Consider the following 23,350-nt stretch of genomic DNA (forward strand, 5'->3'; position numbering starts at 1 on the left):
CACTCCTTTATGACTCGTTTAGCGCGTTTCTGAAGTGCATCTCTCTCTTGGAATCTACTGCCTGTCGTTCGAAAAGAAAGAATATCGCGTCACGGTCGTTAATCCTACTGCTATTTCTCATATGTTTTCCGCTTATTACTACCGGTGGTTTCTGTCATTCCAGACACTCGAATATTTTCTTAACACCTACACTAACATCTGCTTGATTCAGACACTAATAATCTCATTGAACTAAGTGCCAAGCAAAATAAAATAGTTGTTAAGTTAATGCTTCATTAACTTTGTCGATGAATAATTCTGATAAGATAATGAATGAAGAGTTGAAATATATATTTAGTTTTTTAATAAGCTTGTGTTTCTTATTTAATAGTTGATTCTGTGTATTCTTATCTAATCAAATGTAGTATTATCTAGTAGAATGAGCATATGATTAACGAGGAAATGTATGCAATTAATTTAGGATTAGGATTAATTAAGATTAATTTGAGAAAAGTATTGATAAATTATCAAATTATTGGTAATATCTGTATATATTTTTAATGTCTAAATATAACTTAGATAAAAATATATTTTTATTTATTTGACTTTTATGTTATTTACTTATTTATATAAATTTTATTTTTATCGCGTTCTTTTATTATTAAAAAGTTTCCATTTGTAGAAGTTTCCATTTGTTTTAATTACGTAACTTTTTTATTCATCTTAAATAATAATTTTTCTCATTTTTTAAACCTATCATTTATTAATCTAGATATCTATTATTAATCTAGAATTTATATCCGATATTTTTTATTGCATTGTCAGTTCTTCCCAATTTCAATAATTTAGAAATTTCTTTAATCGACAGAAGAAATCGAGAGTTACATGTTTGTATCGATAGAAAAGATTCCTGTATCAAGTCTCAGAAATGATACATATAATGCTCTCTGATGGCAACGGCAAGAAACCCATGCTACCTTTATTTATATGCATAATTTGAAGAGATGTATTTTTTAAATTCTGAATATCTTAAAATGTAGTTTTACATTCAATTTAATAAATTTACAAGTTTCTTTATTTTTATTTTTGAAGTTCTCTTTATGTAAAAATAATATTATATTCAAATAGAATATTTAGTATGTATATAGTTTATTTTATGCATTGATTTTATTATAGTTTCCAATTATTTTAATCATAATTTATATAATGAAATTTTTTATTATGTGCAAATTACGTCACATCGATGATCGGTCACGACAGCAATTTCTAGTAATCTTCGATAAATTCGATGTATAAACCTATTAACAGAATAATCTTTTTAATGATGCACGGTATACAAATTGTATATTAATATTTAATATTTTTCATTAATACAAGTATATCTTTTGTACTCGCAAAACATTGCTTTACATATAATAATTGTATAATTTAATAGAACATGTTAAATTGACTAGAAGATTTTAACGATATTATAATTTTTTTAATTAGAATCTGGCAATTCTTGTGCTATATAATTTGCAATATAATAATTGGCTCTGCAACCACATTTTACAATGTACTTTTATAAGAGAAAAGAATGATTGACGTATATTTATATTTTGACCACTGAATTTAATGTTAAATTTATGTAAATTCTGTGTTTTATTTGTAATTTTACTGAAGATGGCCAGATTGTGGCCGAAACGTCTAAATTATTTATAAACGTAATTATATATTAAATATAATTACAAAGAATATCTTATGCTCTTCTTTTTGTTAATTTTTAATTTAATAGAATTGTTTTATTATGAGAGAGATGAGGACATATTATTAATGAAAAAGAGATGAGAGTGAATCGGATCATTTATTAATCTACTTTGGTCGACATTAACAGTTTAATAGTTGAATTCTCAATAATCTCAATTATATCGACATATATTGTATTTAATAATACATTTTATACTATTTTAATGAACAATATTTTAACAAAAATACAATTGCTTTGTTTATAGCAAATTATTCATTGGTCCCACAACGATTGAAATCGTTGCTTTAGATTAATGTTAATCAACTTTTTTGTGTAAAATTACTAAAATTGCAGCTTAATAAAATATTTGAGCTATAATAAAATTATTGCTTAATAGTTTGGCATGACAAATTTTATTATATTGTTATATTATAATTAAATAACGATAAATTTTGGACATTTGTATTTTCGTTATTGTTTACTTTTATATTTTTATCTGTGAACATCATGATAATGGTGTAGCAATCATTTTAATAATTATTCAAATTCTTTTTTTTTCCTATCTTGTTCTTAGATGTTCGAATGTCATTTTTGACAGATTATATCTTGTTGATTAATTCTATTATTATTATTGTCTCTGTTGCAGCACAACATTACAGCATTATAATGCGCATATTATACATATATTATAATAATTCAATTACTTCGTCATTTGAAAGACATTACAATATTACACGTATTTATTTTTTAACTTATTCGAACGACGATATAATGACTCGAGAATATTTGAAAGTAGAGATTTAAAGTAAAGAGTTTAGAGAAACAAAAAATATATGTAAAAAAAAAGATAAAGATATGTTACGTACGTCAATTTTACAACTTTTTCTAACATGTTTATAATCATTTATATTTATAACATTTATATACATAACATGCGTTTATGATACCCTATAATTCCTACATACTAATAATTTCAACATGCACGAAGATTACATTATAATAATGGGATTTTAAAATGAAATTTAATTCTTCATAGACGTTTGAATCTAAACATTTCGATGGAAAATCCAATTTCGCAAAATTATTTCTCGTCGTGAAAATTAAATAATTAGTCGTATTTCACTCTTCACATATTAATTAACGAGTTAAAATTATTTTACAGACAAATAATTTTATACGTATAATTTTTTATGTTTATAAAATAATAAATAATCATCTTGCTTATGTAGAGATATGTGATTTGAAGAATATTTTACGCATTTTTAATATTATGCCCCGTTTATATCAATGCGCAACTTTGTAATAACAATTTGCGTGACTTTCACTACATAATGTACTTACAAGGATGTTGCTTATATAAGGAATTTATATAGTAACATTGATAGTGTACCAGCAAAAGTGGCACAAGGAGACACATAATATTGCATTACATCTATTATGTTGTTAACACGAATCCCAGCAGGCTGCACAACCAATTCCTAAAGTAACAGTTATTTTAAAACATATTTCTGCGCATAGAACTCTTTACGTAAATAAAATTATTTTACGTGATGATACAATCAAACAAATTTATATTTATACACCTATCGCTTTATAAAATTTGCAATGTATTTTGAGATTTTGCTCTACGTTTGTCACCTGTTTACCAATATTTTGTGTACAGTGCTTTATCTCATTATATAAATTATCTTTTTACAATTCGATGAATAAATATAATATAATAATAAAATTGGAAACAAGACCGTTTATGTTAAATACATTATTAGTAATGTAAATATATCTAAATCGCTTAATAACATGTGCAAATAACAAGGCAATGTTTTCATTTTAACGTTGAACGAAAAGTTTATTAAGCATACGAATTCGAAGTATTAGTTCTCTTCGTCTCTCGTTTCGAAATCGTGGGCGAACTTCTGATGGGATTGATTTGTTTCCGATTGAAAATAAATCAATTATTTTTAAAAGTATATGTACAAAAAATTTAGAATCTCTAAGTACTTTTTTTAGTGGAATGCAACTTTAATGAAGTATATGATTCCACGATTATATGTATATCTGTAACATGTAAACTATTTACATTCGTTGCGTAATGAAATATAAATATGAATACATACATACATATATATATGTATATATATATATATATATATATATATATATATATATAGAAATAAAACACAAAATAAAATTTATGAAGAATATTTTTTGTTGAGAGATTACAATTATTAAGATTAACAGTTTTCTTTATTTTATAAAATTATTAACTTGTATAAACATATGATATAATATTTATTTAAATAATGAATTGTATTGCTCAAAATTTCGAAATACATATCTATATTCGATATTTATGTTCCAAATAATGCTGCATTTAAATTCTTTGATTCTGCAATTGATTTTAGTAAAATTTTACTAAGTGACTATTATTCGTTGTGCAATTTGTCAATTTTTAATGAATATCTGATTAATTAGGCCAATGTCTATTAAATTAGAATACATTAGCCAGCAAATAAATCCTGCATTCTTGAAATATTATATAAACATACAACATCGTAATATAAAAACTTTTGCAAAAATTATAATTTAAAAATAATAAATATTTATTTTCACTAATATAGATTAACTTTAAGACTAACTTATTGCATAACTGCCTGATCGCTCAATCACATTCGCTGTTTTATTACCTACTTGGTCCTTAAAAGCCGCTGGGTTTAGGAAATACTTGTAACTAGGATTGGTTGCATGTGGCGGGCGCCAGCGATCTGCAACCGCGAGCTATCTGAGCGCGCCATCACTTTGAAAGCGATTGCTCATCGAGGATTTCGTTAGCTCTCAGCTTGATCTCTTTCCAGGAATACTGTATATCTTTGCTCTCGCTAAATCGAGAACAGATGGCGAGTCGCAGGAAATACGTGTCCTTTATTTTAGATGGGACAAGATGGATATTTCCTGCACCATTGATTCTCTTTAATAGGGTTTCATTGAGTTCGTTGGATCCCTGTAATCGTAATGGAATTAGTTTTTCTATTTCCGTACTTTTTTTTTATTGATAATGATAATATTTTTCAGTCATTAATCGATTATGCTCACTTTTACTAACAAATTAATTTTAATCTTAATTTTCATTTTTTTTCTAGTTCTAAGAATTAGAAAAGAAGGCAATGAGTAACTTAAACCAAGATTATAGTTAATCTACATTAGTTAGTCTACATTATAGTGATAATAAATATTTATCATTATTTTTAAATATAAGTAAAAAAAGTACTTAGAGATTCTAAATCTTTTGTACATATATACTTTTAAAAATAATCGACTTACTTTCAATCGGAAACAAACCAATCCCATCAGAACTTCGCCCACGATTTCGAAGCGAGGGTCGGAGAGAACTAATGCTTCGAATTCGTGTGCTTGAGCGACGTGCGACCTGATAAACTTTTGAAGATTTTCGACCCCATAGAGTCTCAATACGAACCACAGTTTTAGAGATCGGAATCTGCGTCCAAGTGGAATCTGCCAATGCTGTAACAAAGTACGCTCATATCGATTAAAGTCATCGTTTATAAATTATTTTTTAAATTGATTTTATTAATTACATAATGTAAATTCGATTATATTAACTTAATAGACTTTTAAAAGACTCAATAGACTTTTAATATTATATAATTACCCTATAATCCGGTGCCGAACCTTGCATATCGTGCTTCAAGTACAAAGGATCAACGTTGAAAGCGTTTATGACGTATGTCGGATCCTTAAGCCACATGGCAGAGCAATCGAAATTAACTAACATCCATTTATGCGGATTGAAATTGAATGAATCTGCCAATTCGATACCTTTCATTAAATATCTAAATTCCGGGCAAATAAAAGAAGATCCTGTAAACAAATGGATTTGTTTTAGTTCTGTTTTATGAATTACTGTTTGAAGAAATTATCATTATTTTTGTAAAATGAGAGAATTAATTTATACCTGCATAAGCGGCATCTACATGCAACCAAATGTCTTCACGATTTGCTACAATACCCATTTCATCGAGACGATCAAAGGCGCAATTAACAGTGGTACCCAAAGTAGCGACAGCCTATCAAAGATCAATTTAAAATCTTTAAGTACTTTAATTTCTTAATAATTTATTTATTTATTTCAATTTATTAATTTCATTTTTGTTATGTTACACTTTACGTTAATTATTTAGAATTATTAAATACATTGACAATATTTTTTTGTGATATAAAATATACATATTATATTACATTATCTCTTCATATTATGTTATCTCACATTTATATTGTACATTGAATTTTATGCAATTTTATCTCCTTCTTTAAAGAAATAAAAGAAGTAATGGAATATTCGATCGACAGAGGAACATCGAATAAATTGAGCTTACATAAAATGGTATGAATCCCTGCTCTCTATCCTTTCTGATTGCTTCGGCAAATGTGTCGCCGCGCAGCTTATATTTTTCATCGACTTCCAATTGTCTGAACTTTACTCCACCGAGAAGTCCAGCGCGTTCAACCGAACTATGTGCTTGACCTGGAAAAAATACAATATTTCATCACGTATTTTGCGATTTATTTATTATAATTATTTGATTTTTAAAAAATCTGCAATATTGTTTTGACGTAACATATTTTTCTATATTATTATGTTATTATCTGTAATTTATATAATGCCCCGATATTAAAGATTTATTTAAAATTATAATAACATATACCTAAAACTATAATTATTTGAATTAAGAATCTCATATTTATACAGATGATTATACAATCAGTATGAGATAAATGCCCTTTAATAATCTAGTTGGCTCTTAAGTAATTGTATAATTCTATGTAAATTTAAATCTTACATCTACTTTTTTAAATTGCACGTCGAAATGATTTTTTGGTCTTGAAACGTAAACTTCACTGGACTACTGTAGTAATATCACAAGCTAGTAATTGTTTATTTACATCGCCTGAAATAAAATAATTGTTCCTACATATGCTAGTTATTGCGAAGAATATTACTAAGGCCTCGGATCTAAAGGCTCAGGACATTCGTACGGAATGTAAGAAATCCTAGTTCGATCCTCGGCCAAGATAATATTTTTCTAAATAAAATTATTTACAAATTATAACATACATTCTTCTATATTATTATTTATAATTTATATGATGCCTTGATATTGAATATTTATTTAAAATTATAATAACTTGCAAAACTGTAAGATATATGCTACATGAAAATAAATGAATATATTCTTTTAATTTTGATAAACATTTTAATTTTGTTTAACATATCGTTTTTCAACAATATTCGTAATCTCTTTTATAGATATCGATCAAATTATCGACCTCATCTTCAGTCGCGATAATTGCCCAAAAAAGAGTAAAAAAGTTCTCCATTCTTTTATAGAACAATAGCGGTGCTCGTTGATGATATTATTCCGCTCGATATTTTTAATCGGAGAAAAATTGTGGCCGCATTATTCATCGTATCGGAGAATTCTAGAAAATTTTTCTTTTTTTTATTTTTTATTTTGAATAAAGTGCGACGAAATTATTATGGGCGTTGAGAATAGCAGAGAAAGTTTGGTCTGAAATATAACTGGAGCGGTTATTACGAGTTGCCATGGCGACAAAGTGCTGCTTGATGAAGTGCCGTGAACCCCATATATACTCACCCTATCACTCCATTCCTCTCAACCCCTCTATTCACATGCCTTTGCAGTGATTGCCTGGTCACTGAAAGCGACCGGACACTTTTCAGCATTATATCTATACGCTCCGAGGTAATGCAATAAATACGAATAAAAAATTGCCCTCTCCAATCAGTACATTGTCATAATTCTAGCACTTTTGCGATTGTATAATATTGAAAAAAGTTGAAGAGAAATGGAGACGCAATTAAAATAAAAAAATAATATTTTGTAAATCTTAAAAATATTTTTACGATGATCGTTTAAACTAATCTATAAGTATATTATTTATGTATGAGATATTAATAATTTATTATTAGTTTTTTAACATACGTATTATTATGACAAACGAAAAGTATTATATAAGATGGATAACAGCATTATTTGAAAAAAAAATTTTAATTATTACTTTATATTTAAACAGCAACGTTTAATATAAAATTCAATACTTTATTAGAGAATGTAATAAATACGTATTATACATTAATCGTTATAATGACTTTTTTTAATTTACAAAAAACACTATCTTTTTATATTTTTTTTCTATATATAAAGCTCAACTGCGACTGTCATGGTTCATGTATTTAATACTCATCGAGATATATGTCATAGTTCAAGTGTTTATTTAAAGTCATTGAACTATACGTCACACTTGACGCTCATTGTGCTGCTTATTTGTTCGATAAAGAATATTAGACAAGAATTGATCGATGAACAATTTATGCTACTCTGAATATAGCGTAAATTTGTTTTTGACTGGAAATTTGAATAAATAATTGTATCTTTGTTTTGATCGTTTATAAATTTGTATCAGTAACAATTTCTGTAGCAATATATATGTTGCAATATACTCACAAGAACAGTATGCGACTAGTTTGCTGATGATCTCGTTTTCCGTCCAATCAGGATGCTGCTCTTTAACTTGCTGTATTTTCTTGGCCTTCGCTCCTAGTAACGCTACCAAAGTGGCTTCACTAGCAGTGCCCTATAGATGAAAATTACATTATAGATAGCTTCCTTGTTTTCAGGTATGTCAGTCAATGATATCCTTTAGATATCGAGATATCTTTTATAAATGTAACGCTATTTCTGAAATGTCATTTACCTGAATGACGCCACCGCCTTTCCCACCGCTACAGGCAAGAAATTCTTTCGGCAAGTTTAGCATTTTTCCTAGCCAATCCAATACGATTACTTCTAATTCTGTACAAGCCGGACTCGCGATCTAGAATTCGGAATATTTTAAATAAAAAATGACTGAAAGAATGTATCTTCAATTGTCTAATTTTTGCATTCATATGTTTCTTTGCTTTACATTATTTTCAATATTTCACGAAAATAATAACATATTGTATTTCAAAAGGAAATTTTATTTTTATTAATTAATATTACTTTCACTTTTTTTCTATCTATTGCAAGAAACAAATTTATTTTTAAAAGAGATATAAATAAGAATTTTATTCTATGCAGCGAACATTAAATGTGCGTGACACAATGTTAAAGCATGAACACGTGAAGCTTATAACAATTATTCGAAATGAATAAGGCAATCGCATTTTTCAACTGCATGTTTTTTTATACTTACCCACGTGAATCCAATGCATGCAATAGCTCCGCTTAACATATCGGCCAGAATCGAGGGATACGATTGCGCAGTAGGAAAGTATGCGTGGAATTTTGGACTGTGCCAATGAGTAACCTAAATAATTTTATCTTAATTTAATTCTAAACTACTTGTGCAAAAAATCGAAGGTATCGATAATGAAATACTCTACTTTTAAAATTTTAGCATCGCTATATTTCGCTTTGCGGTATATATACGAGTCAGTCGTTATTATAATTGTCGTTATCTTAATGTATCGATGATTTATGGTAGTAACATTTAAAAACTTCACTTACTCCTGGCATTATTACTCTTTCAATATCGGCCATTATATCCTGCCATTGTTCAGGAGTTTGTGGTGCTTCGGATGGCAAGAGGGGTTTCATGTATCCCGGTTCCACCGTAGGCAATACTTTCCTGGAAATTTATGAAATTTCCATGTATGAGATATACATATTTATATAAAAAATACAAAGTAATATATAGAAAGAATGATTTTGCTGAAATAGATAGATGCCTAAATAGATTAGCTAAATAGATTTGAAAATAATTTTGTTGGACCATCAATAATTACGTAGAAATCTTAAGCATGCTGATCGAGCAATGCTGCAAAAAATTTATTCTAGCAATTAATTTGAGCATGCTACATAATTATTTTGACGATTTGACAAAATTATTTTCAAGTCTGTATTTAACAACATTTTTAGGTACTTCAGCAAAATCGTTTTTTTTTATATATAGGTCATTATTTAATTCAGGTTTATCATTAAACGATTTCTTAATTACAGCGTGTTGTAACTTACCTGTCTCTAATATTTTCCAAATAATTTGTAATGTATTCCGCCATCTCCTTGGCGTAATCCTTGAAGCTATCGGGATCCATAATTTGTCTTCTACCTGTAATATTAGATGAGATTAATAATGGGGGGAGATATAACAATATCTATTTGCTGTTATGCATTAACAAGTGGGGTAGGTGTGGTTCTCTAGTATCCTTGATATATCAAATGCACGAGCGCTTTGAATCAATGTATGAATGTTTTTATTATTTTTTTTTTTAAGATTGAACGTTTATCGGAACACCTAGAAAATAATTAGCGATTGTTTCCGCATGTTACGTGACGAGAACAGATACAAATGACTATAAGTCTTGCTCTATCAAGATGACCGTGACAATTTATAGAAAGCACGTGAGGCAGTTGTTTTGCTTCAAGGATATGTTAAGAAAAACAACAATTTCAGATAAAAAGAGAAAGTGACACTATGACGAGGAGTTAAAGCGCGAAAATTGCATTAAGATGATACTATCAAGAAGTTGCATAAGCACATGAGCTGCACATAATACTATCTTAATAAGTGGAACGGGGTCAAAATTATCTTAATAATTTATTACTTTATAATAATTTATATCTGTCGAATGTGAGATAAAAATTTGAATGAATGTCATTGATATAAAGATAACAATATTTTTTATCACAGTTTCTTTTGTTAAATACAGTATGTTACTTTGTATGTGATTAGCAATTCCATTAATCTTAATTACACTGGTTACTAAAAAACTTTTACTGTCTTTATAAATTTGGCAAATAGATAAAATTGAAATTAACAGGAATAGTACTATAAGAATCATCCTGTCAGATCAATTTAACTTACTATTTTAGAAGAGAATTAGGTCTGTAGCTTCTTTTTTTATTGCTTTATACATAACCGTAAATGTTCAATAAAGAAGTTGATAACTTAAATTTATCGTAAAACTTTTAAAAAAAGATATAGCATTACTAATTGCATCAAAATACATTATACTTGTTTTCCAAGAAAAATTATGGCAAAAATGAGTATAACACATAAATATGTTGGTCTTTTAAACGAAATGTCTAATAAGTCTGCGTATCGATAACTGGTAATTTAAAGCTAATGACGCAGGTCTTGAGAAACTCTGTAGCCAGTAGGTGAGGGAGATGCATATGTGTTTATGTTACCAGTTAGAGTGTCTGCGAAATCGAGAGTGGAAAAAGAAGGACAGCGAGATCGCAAGAACGGTTGTGACGATCAGTAAAATCGCCTTCGCGTAGAGAAGTAAGAGTGAACTCGCTGTAATGACCATGACTCATTTTCATGGAGCTGGTTTCATTCGAATCGCTGTTGTGGCAAACACCGCCTGTTTATCGCGTCAAAACGCGATTTTGTCTGTTATGGTTTTTTTTACCCACTCATTGTTACGTTATACTTGCGAAATATCTATTGCAACGCAAAAGATGGAAATTGAATTTTAATAATCAATTCTTAAGTGTCATTGCAGATTTGCACGTGGTCAATAAGATATCTATGTAAACTTACCGCACAGAATAATATTATTTTCGTTTCAAAATGTTGAATCGTTTCTTTTATATTTCTATTAATAAATATTTTAGTAATGAAATGAAAAAAATGTAGGAGTCAGTGTATTACTATTCTTTCATTAAAGTACTTGTTAAAGAATATCATTACTGTAAAGAAGATATTTGAACTACAGAAATCTATGAATAATTAGAAAATTTATTTACATTCATATAAAATAATTTTTACTCCAAATGAAATTAAACTTGGTAATTAAGAGCTTGATAATCAACAGCTTGTTCATAATATTAACATTATAAAAATTATGTTATTAAAAACTGTAAGATATATGAAATTAAAGTACGTATAATATTGTTGTATTTGTTACGAGAATACTTGAGAGAATAGAATAATTAAATACTTTAGAGAATAATAATTAAATATTTTGAAACGTCTTGGAGGCACGTGAGAAAAAGCAAGATAAAAAGAATGAAGAAATGTAGAGACTCGTTTCTCACGCGAAAAAAAAGGAAACTCCCGCGGTAGTCAGGGAATCCCCACTTGCTCTGATATCAGCGAATATTTCTCGGAAGGAAACTGAACGCGCTTTTCGCGTTAGTAATTAAAGATAATTACGAATCATCGAGCTGTTTTCTGATCGGGTTATCGTAAAGCCATTACGATCTGTTTATTTGAGCTGGTGCAACGTTTTGCTAGATAGAATAATTCTTGCAAGATAATTCTACACACAAGACGGTTGTAACTCGATCGTATTTTATTTATAAAAAATATTTTTTTGTATTTATTAACTTGTATCTCATGTCGTGTATTTAAATCGTAATTTATTTATAAATTCAAGATTTAATACAAAAACGTTTGTGTGCTATATTTTGTGAAATATTTATCATGATCATGACTAATCTGTTTCTTTAAATTCCAGAGATAGTGTAAGCTAAATGTCGAACTGGACATCATCTTTTAAGTAACACTCATTTTTTAAATAAAGTATTTAATGTGTTATTTAATTTAGTAATTAATTATTGAATACGATTACTATATTATCGCTTTTTTTATATTGCTTTTATCGCTCACATTCGACATTGTGTCGTAATAGAATTGATAATACAATATATCACTGTATTTATAATATTAATAATAAATTCTGATAAAAGAAAGTTAGTAAATTATTTTATTATTAATATATATAGCTTAGCGATCTTTCGGTTGATGAGTTTTCTTGTAAGATATTAATATTAAAGTGAATAGTGAAAATCTCGTAAAAAAAATAAAAAAATTTATATTTATATGCACTGAATGAAACCAATTGAAATACTCGCGTTAAATTTATGTGGATCTCAAATATAGCACCCGCTGTAAATGTTACTCTTATTCGTACAATTATTCAGACGGCAATTCCTATTTATAACACGTCAATATACCAAAAATAGTTCTCGCAAATATTAGATAATCTCAAAATACTATTCGATCTGTTCTTTAATCATCGTTTTTGAAGAATGTAACAGATTAATTTAACGCTAACGCGTTTTAGTTAGCTTTTCAATCAGACTGTGTTGGGCTATATGACAAAAGCTATAAACTAAGTTTAATAATTGATTTTGGATACTTTGTGCGCGTTTGAGACTAACAAGTGCTATTATTAAAGTTCCTTGACATCAGTTATAGAACTTTCGAGAGCTTAAACAATCTTTTGAAATTACTCAGCCTTTCATCAAACACACTAAAATGTACTTACATTGAACATAAATTTATTATGTAGAGAAATTTTGTTATACATTTTTTATAAATAATTGTTATACATTCAAAATGTTTATTATTTTTGTTACACATTTTAATGCAATTACGCATTACGTTCTATCATATAATTATAGAATATTTTCACGTTTATTCAAGTACGATGTTTTTTTTAAATTTTAACTTTACAAATAAATTATAATTGTTTATAGTAATGTGCAAAATTTGCGAATAAAATATTATAGCAAGAAGATTCTTGAAAAAATAAGTTATAAAAGCATTTGTCATTTGTTGTTTCGAACAATAGTTTTTTTTAGATATAATTATAGATTATGATTAAACGGTCCGTGAGTTATCACTGCAGCTCATCACTCAAGTAATGACACTATCGTAAAAATTATCTTTGAAAATATGATGTAGCAGATAACACGATTTATTTAATCAAATTTTCTTTTCATTAGCTTCTAAAGATTGTCTAAAATACTACAAATGTATGTACTTACATACAGTGCCTATAACAATTAAAATTGTATATTCTACAACGTCGATTTTATAAGCACTGACATAAATATATACATCTATAGAATACTTCAGAAAAACAGAAATGCATTTTACTTCTAGATGAAATTGAATTGGTATTCGACTTACGTTTGAAGTATTATAACTCGCGAACCTCGATAATCTGGTGATTTACTGAACAATCCTTCTTGACAGCGATGATATCCACGTGCCCGAGATGATACCGCGAGCTAGTGGAGTGCGCACGACTGGTGTTCCACGACGAATTGCCGCTCCATCCGCGTTTGTACCGCGCTTTATGCAACTCCCCACCTCTTTGTCGTTCACCAGAGGAACTGTCCGACCAATCACGATGATGTCGCATGTCGAGATTCGCTTGCCTCGTCCCGTCGCGAATGGTCAAGGATCGATAACGGATACGCAATTGATAACAGCTGGTCACTCGGTTAACTGTGCGTAGGTGGTCGACGCATTAATTTTTACTCTGGCTACGACAGGAAGCAATTTAATTTTATTTGCCTATTTGTGCAATTATCTGTTTGTGCAATTATTCGGTAAATAAGTTGATCGTAATAATAAAACAAAGATAAGTTTTTCTAAATATAATAGAAATCTGTTTTAAACCTGTTTTACAATTTCGGAGTTTATTTAACTTCACGCGAAGAATGTGTTATTGCATTATTTAATTACAAAAGGAACATGTTAAACTAATGAAATCATTACTAAAAATTACCTAGCGTTAACAACTTAACTAATTTATCTATAATTAACTTCACAATGTGTTCCAAAACATAATTAAAACTTATCATCGTCATTTTACTTGATGTATTAATTTATTGTTTTAGTGAGCTGTTGTTGAAACATATTTTATAGTTCTTCATTAATGTCTTTCAAGGCAACGGTATCATTACTAAGAAGACGATATCGCGAAATTGAGAGGCGTAGGAGCAGCTGGAAGGCAAAATTAGGGCGCTGCCGTTAAAGCGACATCATTTGTAATTTCATTACAAGTGCAAAATCAAGGAAGCATTCAGATGGTAAATCGAATCATTCCAGATAAGCATGATCCTAGTTTTCAATCATACACTTCCTGTTGTTTAATACTCGTTGGCGTTGCTAACACGAGATCTTAGGCAACCTGATTGTGATCTAGAAAGAAATCTTGGAAACAAAAATAACTGTTCTTTCACAACAATGTGGTAGAATACGAAGGTTATAAAAATAAAACGAATTCTACGCTCGAATTCTATTCGGTTTCTTTTATTTCGTTATTTCTTGTTGGTCTTCCATCAAAATAATTTTTGATGGAAGAAAGGACATTTTTTATGAACTGTTCTTTTAATATGCTGCTAAAATGTCATCTTAAAAGTTTCAAATTTACGCCTAAAAAATCAATAAAATATAAAAAAATAATTAGCAAATTTTTTACACTTAAATTGTCTTGTTCTTCCTAATTGTCTTGTAGATACATATGATACTTACATGAATATTGAAATCTTTTACAATTGAATTACAATTAAAATTGAGATAACATGAATAATATATGAGAACTAATATATGAGACTGCTTGTGTAATTTCCCAATGATTTAAGATTTTATCATAGGATCGGGCGGTAAATCCCCCTGAACGAAAAATATTAAGTCACTTGGTATGCAGGAATAGAGTCGATAATAATCTTGAAACGGCTCTGTATAAGAACGCAAAGAAAGTAGGAATGTGTGCTCGAGAAAAGTTATTTCCTTCTACCCAAAGAAGAGAAAAGAGGGATGAAGTCGCATTGAGAGCAGTCGACTTTCCGAGGACTCCTGGAATGACTTCGGTCGGACTTCCCTCTTTAACCTGCCGCCTCCTTCACTCTTTTTTTCCTTCTATTTTATTATCGTACTCCTTACACGATGAAAGAAGTCGAACGGAAACAGATATACGTACTTTTTCCCAATGCACTGTGCCGTCGTCATGACTACCCGTCAGATTGACTCGGAGTAATCGCTGGGACTTTCCAAGAATGTGTCGCGAGTCATATTGGGCCACTCTCGTACGCGTCAGAGATTTAACTTCTCCGCGGAGTTGTATCTCTGATGTCAGGAGCTGCTTGGCATTAAGGAATATAATTTGTAGCAGATAGCATGAAGAAAGATAATTCCTTTCAGGGCAATCAATTTCTCAAAAACTAACTTGGTTTTTACGTGCTGATAGATAATTTCTATAGGATAATCTTACTTTTCGAAAATAGTACCATTACATAAATAAAAAGAAGTAACCGAGTATTTTTTTTCAATGGAAAATTTAGGCAAAGATTGTCTTCAAATAAGTATTCAATTTCGATTATAAATTTTTAACTAGATAAAAATTTGAAAATAATTTTGCTGAATTGTTAAAATAATTACGTAGGAATTAAATGAATAATATTGCAAAAAGTTTTGATATTTTAGTAATTAATTTGAGCATCTTACATAATTATTTTGATGGTTCAATAAAATGATTTTTATTGGATTTTGATCTGTATCTACAATTAAATTTTTAGATTCTTTAGAAAAATTGTCTTTTTGACAAAAATTGTCGTGTTATAAGTATACTTTACTTTATGATTTTATTTAAAAAAATCCTGTTTTAGAATCTTAAAGTATATATTATATTATTAAATTCATTGCAAATATGATGAATAATTTTAAGTATCTTTGCTTTGTTTAGAGAAAAAATTTTATTTTTTATACAGAAGAAAACAAATTATTTTAGAAAGAATTAGATATTAAATTTCATTCAGAGATTTAGAATTTTTTTCATAGAAAATAATAGCTTTCATTTTCCAATGTTAACGTCATCACTTTTTCTAATGTCATCACTGTTATCCGCGTTTACGTAGCGAAATTGTCAACCGTATAAGGAGCGGACAAAAGAGAGGGCAGGTTGAGAGACGGCAATTTCCTGATTCTCTTTACCTAGTTGAGTACCACCTCTGTCCAAAGTTATTCAACCATTCCATGTCTGTGGAAACGACGAGCTTTAACATTGAATCCTCAGCTATTGTCAGAATCGTAATATGGCTACTTTGCTATTTATTTATGGATCTGTACGTAACATTTTTCCATTTTTAATGTTTTTGAAGATAAAATATGAAACGATTTACTACGTGTGATGATTTATAGAAGAAATTTTTCTTTTGAATTACGTGATAAGTACTTTGATGTGATTCAGAATTCTGTTGCCTGCGTTAATGGAATACTCTTGTTCACATCTCCTTTCTTTTCAGACTCTCGATTGATTTATTTTTGTCTAATCGTCTTCATTTCTCATTTGAAGAGGAAATCGTTAATTTCTTTCGGATAAGTATATAATAATCCACTTACATTCAAAAATTACCCAATCGCATATAATCGCTTACAGCACATAGCGCTTACAAAGCATTAACAATGCGCTAAAAAAGCGCATATAATCGCTTTTTTTAGCGTCTTGCAAGCGCTGCTGTGCTACATTACATGAAAATAATTTTAAAAATCTATAAATAGAAATTAGAAATTTTAAAAAGGGTAATTTTATTTAGAAAACATTTTGCCTATTTAAAAAAACGCAAAAAGATATGCTCTTTTTTTATAATTTGCATACTTACTTTTACATATAGTATCTATTTATCTTTATTAACCCGCAAAAATGCATGGAGATCAAACTACCTAGAGACGCATGAATAAGAATATAGGAACTGCTGTTTATTGCTAAAATTTTTAAGCGTTATCGATGCTATTTTGCATATGTTTCTTTATACGAGTATTATACCACAAAGTTTATTAAAAATTTTACCATATTTAGCGATAAACGTGGAATATTTTAGTAATCTATTAATTATTATCGTAAAGCTAGGATTTTTTGAAACATACAAAAGAATGAACTACGTAACAAATATTACAAAGCATATTATAAATCAAGCGACGCGATAGGGTCGCGACGCCAAGTGCATAAAAGAACTAGAAGAGATATTGTATATTACAAAAACGCCATTTTGTTATATATAATAAAAACGTATTTACATTGATTACATTATTTATTTTTATATAATTAATCATGATGTATTAACTTCCAAAAACAATGCAAATACATTATTTAAAATATATTTTATTATTCGATTTAAATTATACATACATAAAATTAATTATCTATTATATGTATTATATATGTATATATATATATGTATAATTATATTATATATACATATACGTGTGTGTGCGTGCGTGCATGCTTCGAAACAAGTAAATATGTTAATTTGCAAATACATATTTGCTTGCGTACATGCGATTTGATTGAGTGAATATCGGACGTAAATACTATAATGTAAGTGACGTTTACAAATATTAATTCGGATATTACCTCGATGAAAATGGAAAATCGTATACGTGATTTAAGTAACTTTTCAATTTATTATCTACTTGTCTTGTATCCAAGTTTTGTATATAGTTAATTGAAATTTAATGAATCGTAATGTTTCTTCCTCTGTTTTTTTCTCTCTTACTTTCTAGTTCGTATTTATATTTCTAAATTTTTATTTTTAGCATTTGTTTAAGAAATATAGTGCGAAAACAAAAGTATCAAGCTTTCTTTATATACATATATGTGTTACTTCTCTTCATTCTCTAGATGGAGTTAGATATAAATAAATTCTCGTATTTAAAAGTACAAACAATTACTTATAATTAGACAGAAAGAAACAGAAGAAATCAGTAATAGAATCAAAATAAATTTTTGGAAGTAGGGTTTTGGGGATTGTCCATTCCCTACATAAATTGAAATAAACATAAATGTAGAATTATGTAACACGCATATACATATTAGGTGTTGGAATTAATTCGTAGCGTTTTACAAGTGATGGGAAGTACTTTCATTAATGTATTTTTTAATGCTCATGTGAAATAAATAACATTCTTTCATTAAAAAACGCTACGAATTAATTCCAACACCTAATACAATTTCTCTCTCTCTCTCTCTCTCTCTCTCTCTCTCTCTCTCTCTCTCTCTCTCTCTCTCACTTTTTAATTTATATGTGTTTGTAAATTTTTATTTTTAGCTTTTATTTAAGAAATATAGTCTGAAAACAAAAATGTTATAACAGTATCGGCGACCTTCCTAATATTTAGGTACTAAATATATTATAATTGTATCATTTGACCTTGATATTGACTAAATGGAATTATTTAAATGAAATATTGATAAAATTTATAAAATACACATTTTAAATATTAAAGTCAAATTTTTATAATCTTTAGTGCAATAATCTTGAGTGCGTACTAAATGGGCGACTAAAAGAGGATGAAATTGTAATATTTATCGTTGTCATTTTTTTTTATTTTTTCAAATGTGAATATGTCTATCAATCTGGTGAGAAGTTACTTATTTTCTTCTGATTGATGATTGATATTCATGTCATTTCCTCCAGTATTTCCTCGAGGTTTTTTATTTATGTCATATTTGAACAAGTGATTCGCTAAATCACCTACTTTATGTTTAAATATGTCAAACTTCTCACAACAAATCTTGCATTGTACTTTATCATTTGATGTATTGCATTGGAGTTTTGATATTCTATATTATTATAATACTGCTGTATCCAACTACTTGGCATACTTTTTTGCAGTGCCATCACGCCTGTACAGTATCTTAGAATGTATTACTAAACATGAGAATTATACAATAGAGAAATGTTCGATGAAGGTAGAAGTAAGTAACATGTGAATTTAGTTAGAATGTAAATAATGTTTGCGTTCAGCAGGACGTTTATTTTGCAACTGTTGGAAATTTTCTTTGCGCTGATTGGATTATACTTTTAGATCCAGAAGAATTATCCTATCTCAGCTGACCTTAAAGCGGTTGCAAAACTGTTGTGTTTTGAACGCAGTCATTAATGATTTAAAAACTGATAGAGCCTAAAGTCAAGAGCACAGACTCTTATATAAGGCGTAACACATAAGGCATAAGGAAATCCAAACCAGAGTACTTTATTTCATAGAAAAGAAGGAAATAAAGGACTTTTATTGATTCATTTTTTTATGCATTATACATTATGCATTATGCAAGTGTTTGTGCTCTTAACTTAAAGCCTTGTGTCCGATATAGAAATCCATCCGAGATCTTGGACAGAGAAAGAATTGATCAATCGCATTGATCATGTGACCAAATTTATTAAATGGCGTTAAGTTGTATAGATAACATTTTGGATATAATCGATCACAGCATTACAATGCTGCATAGTAAAATTTTTATAAATGATTAAATCAAGTTGAAAATATTATGATGTATTGTGAAATTTATGTAAGTTATTTTGTATGTTTATCACATTTTGGAGATTGTTCATATTCTACTTAAATTAAATGAACATAGATTGTAATATAGAATATAACACATATACGCATGCACGTACGCACGCACACACGCAGTCACAGAGTAACATAAAATTCCATGATATTTTTGTACATTGGATACATCATATGTATAACAACATTTATCCTGCTGTTATTCTATGATCTATCACTTTAATGAAAAGAAGTAGTCGTTTTTCTCCGCAATAGCTACCACTTTCATCTAATAGCTGGATTTATCCTTTCCGAAACAATGGTACTAGCTTTCATACATAATGCATTGCATTTAGCGATAGCAGCTGCTAAGAAAACAAATGGTGTTGAATAATAAAGTCGACTTTTTATATACTGAATTTCGAGTTGAAAATGTTGATATTGTTGAAAGAAGAAAGAATATAAAAAATTATAATTAAAAAATTTAGTTTATATTGATCGTATTTATGTTTTACTATTGAATAAGATAAAGCATATTTAAAAAATTCATAGCTATTTATCTGATATTTTTAAAAATTATAAATTATTATCTATTAATTATTAATGGATTTTAATGAGGATTTTAATATTTATTTTAGATTCTATATTAAAGTTTATTTAGGCCAAAGAAATAATGTGCATAATATTCAATATTCAAAGTATTGAATTTTGATCATCAGTCTTGCGCGAAGAACTAGATAAACGAATTAACTTTATATTAATAAATTTGATAATTAAAAAATTAAATTTCTTGTTCTAATAACAAAAAAATTTCTAACACAAGAGTGAATTTATTAAACCATCAATATGATTAATTTAATTAATAATTAATATTTAATTTATTTAATTTAATAAAAAATATTAAAAAATTTTTGTAAAAAATTAAATTTTCTGCGAAACAGATGCACGAACGTCTTGATGTTTGCAGCGTAACAGGATAATTTTATAACCTTAAAGCATTCGATGTGTGAACATTAAGATAATAGTGCAATGATAAATTAACAGTTCGAGCGAGAATACTCTGTATCGATTATTACATTTAGTGTTGATGAAAAAATCAGCGAAGATATAATATATCAAATATTCATACATGTGTCGCCGATGTTAAAAATGAAATATTAACCAAAAATCGCCACATTTAATCTTATCAAAAACTGCACAACTTTGTAAAGACATCATTTTTTTACAACACTGTTCTCATCACGATGCGAGGTTTGTTGTAATAAAATAATTCAGTAATGTGAGAGAGACAAACTATAACATCTAATATCTTGAAAGACAATCTGTGATAACTTTTATCGTGTTCACTTATTTGATATTAATTATTGTATGTTAGAATATTTCTTTATTTTATAATGGACTACATTAAGCAAATTAATTAAATATAGAAACTTTAAAATAAAAATGGAAATTGGTTTTTTAAAAACTTAAATATATTTTTAATTACTTAAATATATTTCTTTTAAAAGTATTTCTTTTAGGTTTAGTTGATCAATCTTGCGATTTTGATCTGAAATCGTAGTGAAGAAAATCATCACGGAACAAGAGCACGTAATCAAAATTTTTTTAGAAGGCTTTCTTGAAAAAGATTGTTGTATGTCAATGTAAGATGGAAACTGTGAAATACTATGCGAATTTCATAGATCCTCACTGGATTACCGTAATAGCAACTGGTTTATATACTCATTTGCGACAAATCTGCATAATTGGTCTCTGTTTTGAGGAGGAGAACGCTTTGCCTTTTGATCCGTCATATGCGTCGGTATTATTTGTGTTCTCAGTTTTGTGCTTATTAGCAGAATACAGACTATGGCCTATAACTCTTAAAGAACCACCAATCCAGCTATTATACATTTACGAAGTGAGTTTTGAAGCCATTATTTACAGATTTTCTTGAAACCGATTTTAATATAATATTTTCATTAAATTTCTTTTCGGCTAAGTAATATAGGTGCATAAAATTATTGAATTAAGATAATTATTGAATAAGAATTTTTATTTTAATTTTTTTTGTAATTGATATGGGCAAAGTAATATCAAATTAATCACTATTGATTCGGAATTGATTTTACTGTATAGATGTTAATAGCTGCATTGAGCACGAATTTAGCAATTCAAGTGGTATGGATACCAATGATGCATACAATTTTCTGTCTAACTCAAGAATCTAGTAAGTGGGTATGTACATATAACATTTACTAAATAAAAATATAATGCGCTATTATTATATTTTTAATTCATTTTATTGTTTAATTTTTTAACTCAGGTTTTTTTAAAAATGAAAAATTATTACTGATAAATTTTGTTCATAAAATTATATGAAATTTTTGCCACGCGAGAAACGGAATTTCCGGTAGATGGAAGTTTCGAATTTTGAAATATTTTCATTTTATTTTAGTTGTTATGGTTGAATAATACTATGGGTCTGGATAGATATTCTTACTTAACTTTCTTTGCGGATTACATGGCTAGAGACTATGCAGCTACGTACATGGCATTTTGCATGTCATTATTGTCGTTTGTGTGGATGCTAGACGCCACCGAATTACTGGACACGTTTCTGGATACGTGGAGCAAGTAGTGAATTCTGAAAACTTCAAATTTTATCTACAAAATTGTCCGACATGTAATAAAATTACAAAACAGTTTATAAACTCGTAAATATATACAGTTCCTAGTAAAGAGAAATTTCCAATTCAATTTCGTTAAATTCAACAAAATGTAAATCTTTAATTTATGATATGAATTTATTTTATTGTAATCCTTCATCACAGAATATTTTATTTTATTTTATTTAAATGATTTTTGTTTTTTAAGTATTAGTTATAAACTTTGAAATGTTTGTTAAATGTTGAAATATTTTAATTTAATGTCCTTACATGAAATTAGAATTAATATAATCTTCAATTATATTCTGATAATATAACTTAATTATAATCTAATAATAATTCCTTTTTTGCTTTTCACAAGACGTGTACAGTTCATGAATGCAAGACATCCCAAACGCAAAAAGGTTACCTTCAGCAATCCTGAAGTGACTCAATCATTCTTTTATAGATTCTGTCAGATGAATCCTTTTACAAAAAATTTTAGAAATCATAATTTTTTCTAATCTGCTACATTTTTATTGTATATGTCCTTGTTTAATAAATATCTTGTAATATTTTATAAAATTATTATTGCGTTAATCATTCGCGTTGCATTATATAAATATTTACAAAAATGTAATTTTTTTTTATTTTACTAATTTAACTTTGTAAAGAAATGAAATTTATTGACAAATTATTACTACGAATTTAAAGTATTGTTTGTTATGAGTTTATTATTTTTTGTAAGTCTATTGCATTATATCGATGTTTTTTTGGACAAATATATATCTATTAAACACAAACTTACATGTTGATAACATTATTTTGAAAAACTGTTCTCATATTTAATCTTATAAACTAGAAA

At 28.1% G+C, this 23,350-nt stretch overlaps 2 protein-coding genes across 2 annotated transcripts; one reads left to right on the plus strand and one right to left on the minus strand.

Annotated features, from left to right (window-relative positions):
- Positions 1 to 1,803: 1,803 nt before the first annotated feature.
- Positions 1,804 to 13,861, minus strand: Ddc (aromatic-L-amino-acid decarboxylase). The gene is made up of 11 exons (XM_011066542.2): positions 13,712 to 13,861; positions 9,799 to 9,892; positions 9,292 to 9,412; positions 8,978 to 9,091; positions 8,498 to 8,617; positions 8,248 to 8,377; positions 6,097 to 6,245; positions 5,676 to 5,787; positions 5,373 to 5,581; positions 5,024 to 5,224; positions 1,804 to 4,703 (listed from the first exon to the last, which is right to left on the minus strand). Exons 2-11 carry the CDS (start codon positions 9,876 to 9,878, stop codon positions 4,497 to 4,499), a joined length of 1,443 nt encoding a protein of 480 aa, XP_011064844.1. The 5' UTR covers positions 9,879 to 9,892; positions 13,712 to 13,861; the 3' UTR covers positions 1,804 to 4,496.
- A 3,885-nt stretch (positions 13,862 to 17,746) lies between these two features.
- On the plus strand, positions 17,747 to 23,288 carry LOC105145992 (hypothetical protein). The gene is made up of 3 exons (XM_011055988.2): positions 17,747 to 21,758; positions 21,977 to 22,075; positions 22,296 to 23,288. Exons 1-3 carry the CDS (start codon positions 21,507 to 21,509, stop codon positions 22,476 to 22,478), a joined length of 534 nt encoding a protein of 177 aa, XP_011054290.1. The 5' UTR covers positions 17,747 to 21,506; the 3' UTR covers positions 22,479 to 23,288.
- Positions 23,289 to 23,350: the final 62 nt, after the last annotated feature.

The sequence above is a fragment of the Acromyrmex echinatior genome, chromosome 7, assembly GCF_024713525.1.
Source record: "Acromyrmex echinatior isolate Ae372 chromosome 7, ASM2471352v2, whole genome shotgun sequence".
NCBI classification, from domain to species: Eukaryota; Metazoa; Arthropoda; class Insecta; order Hymenoptera; family Formicidae; genus Acromyrmex; species Acromyrmex echinatior.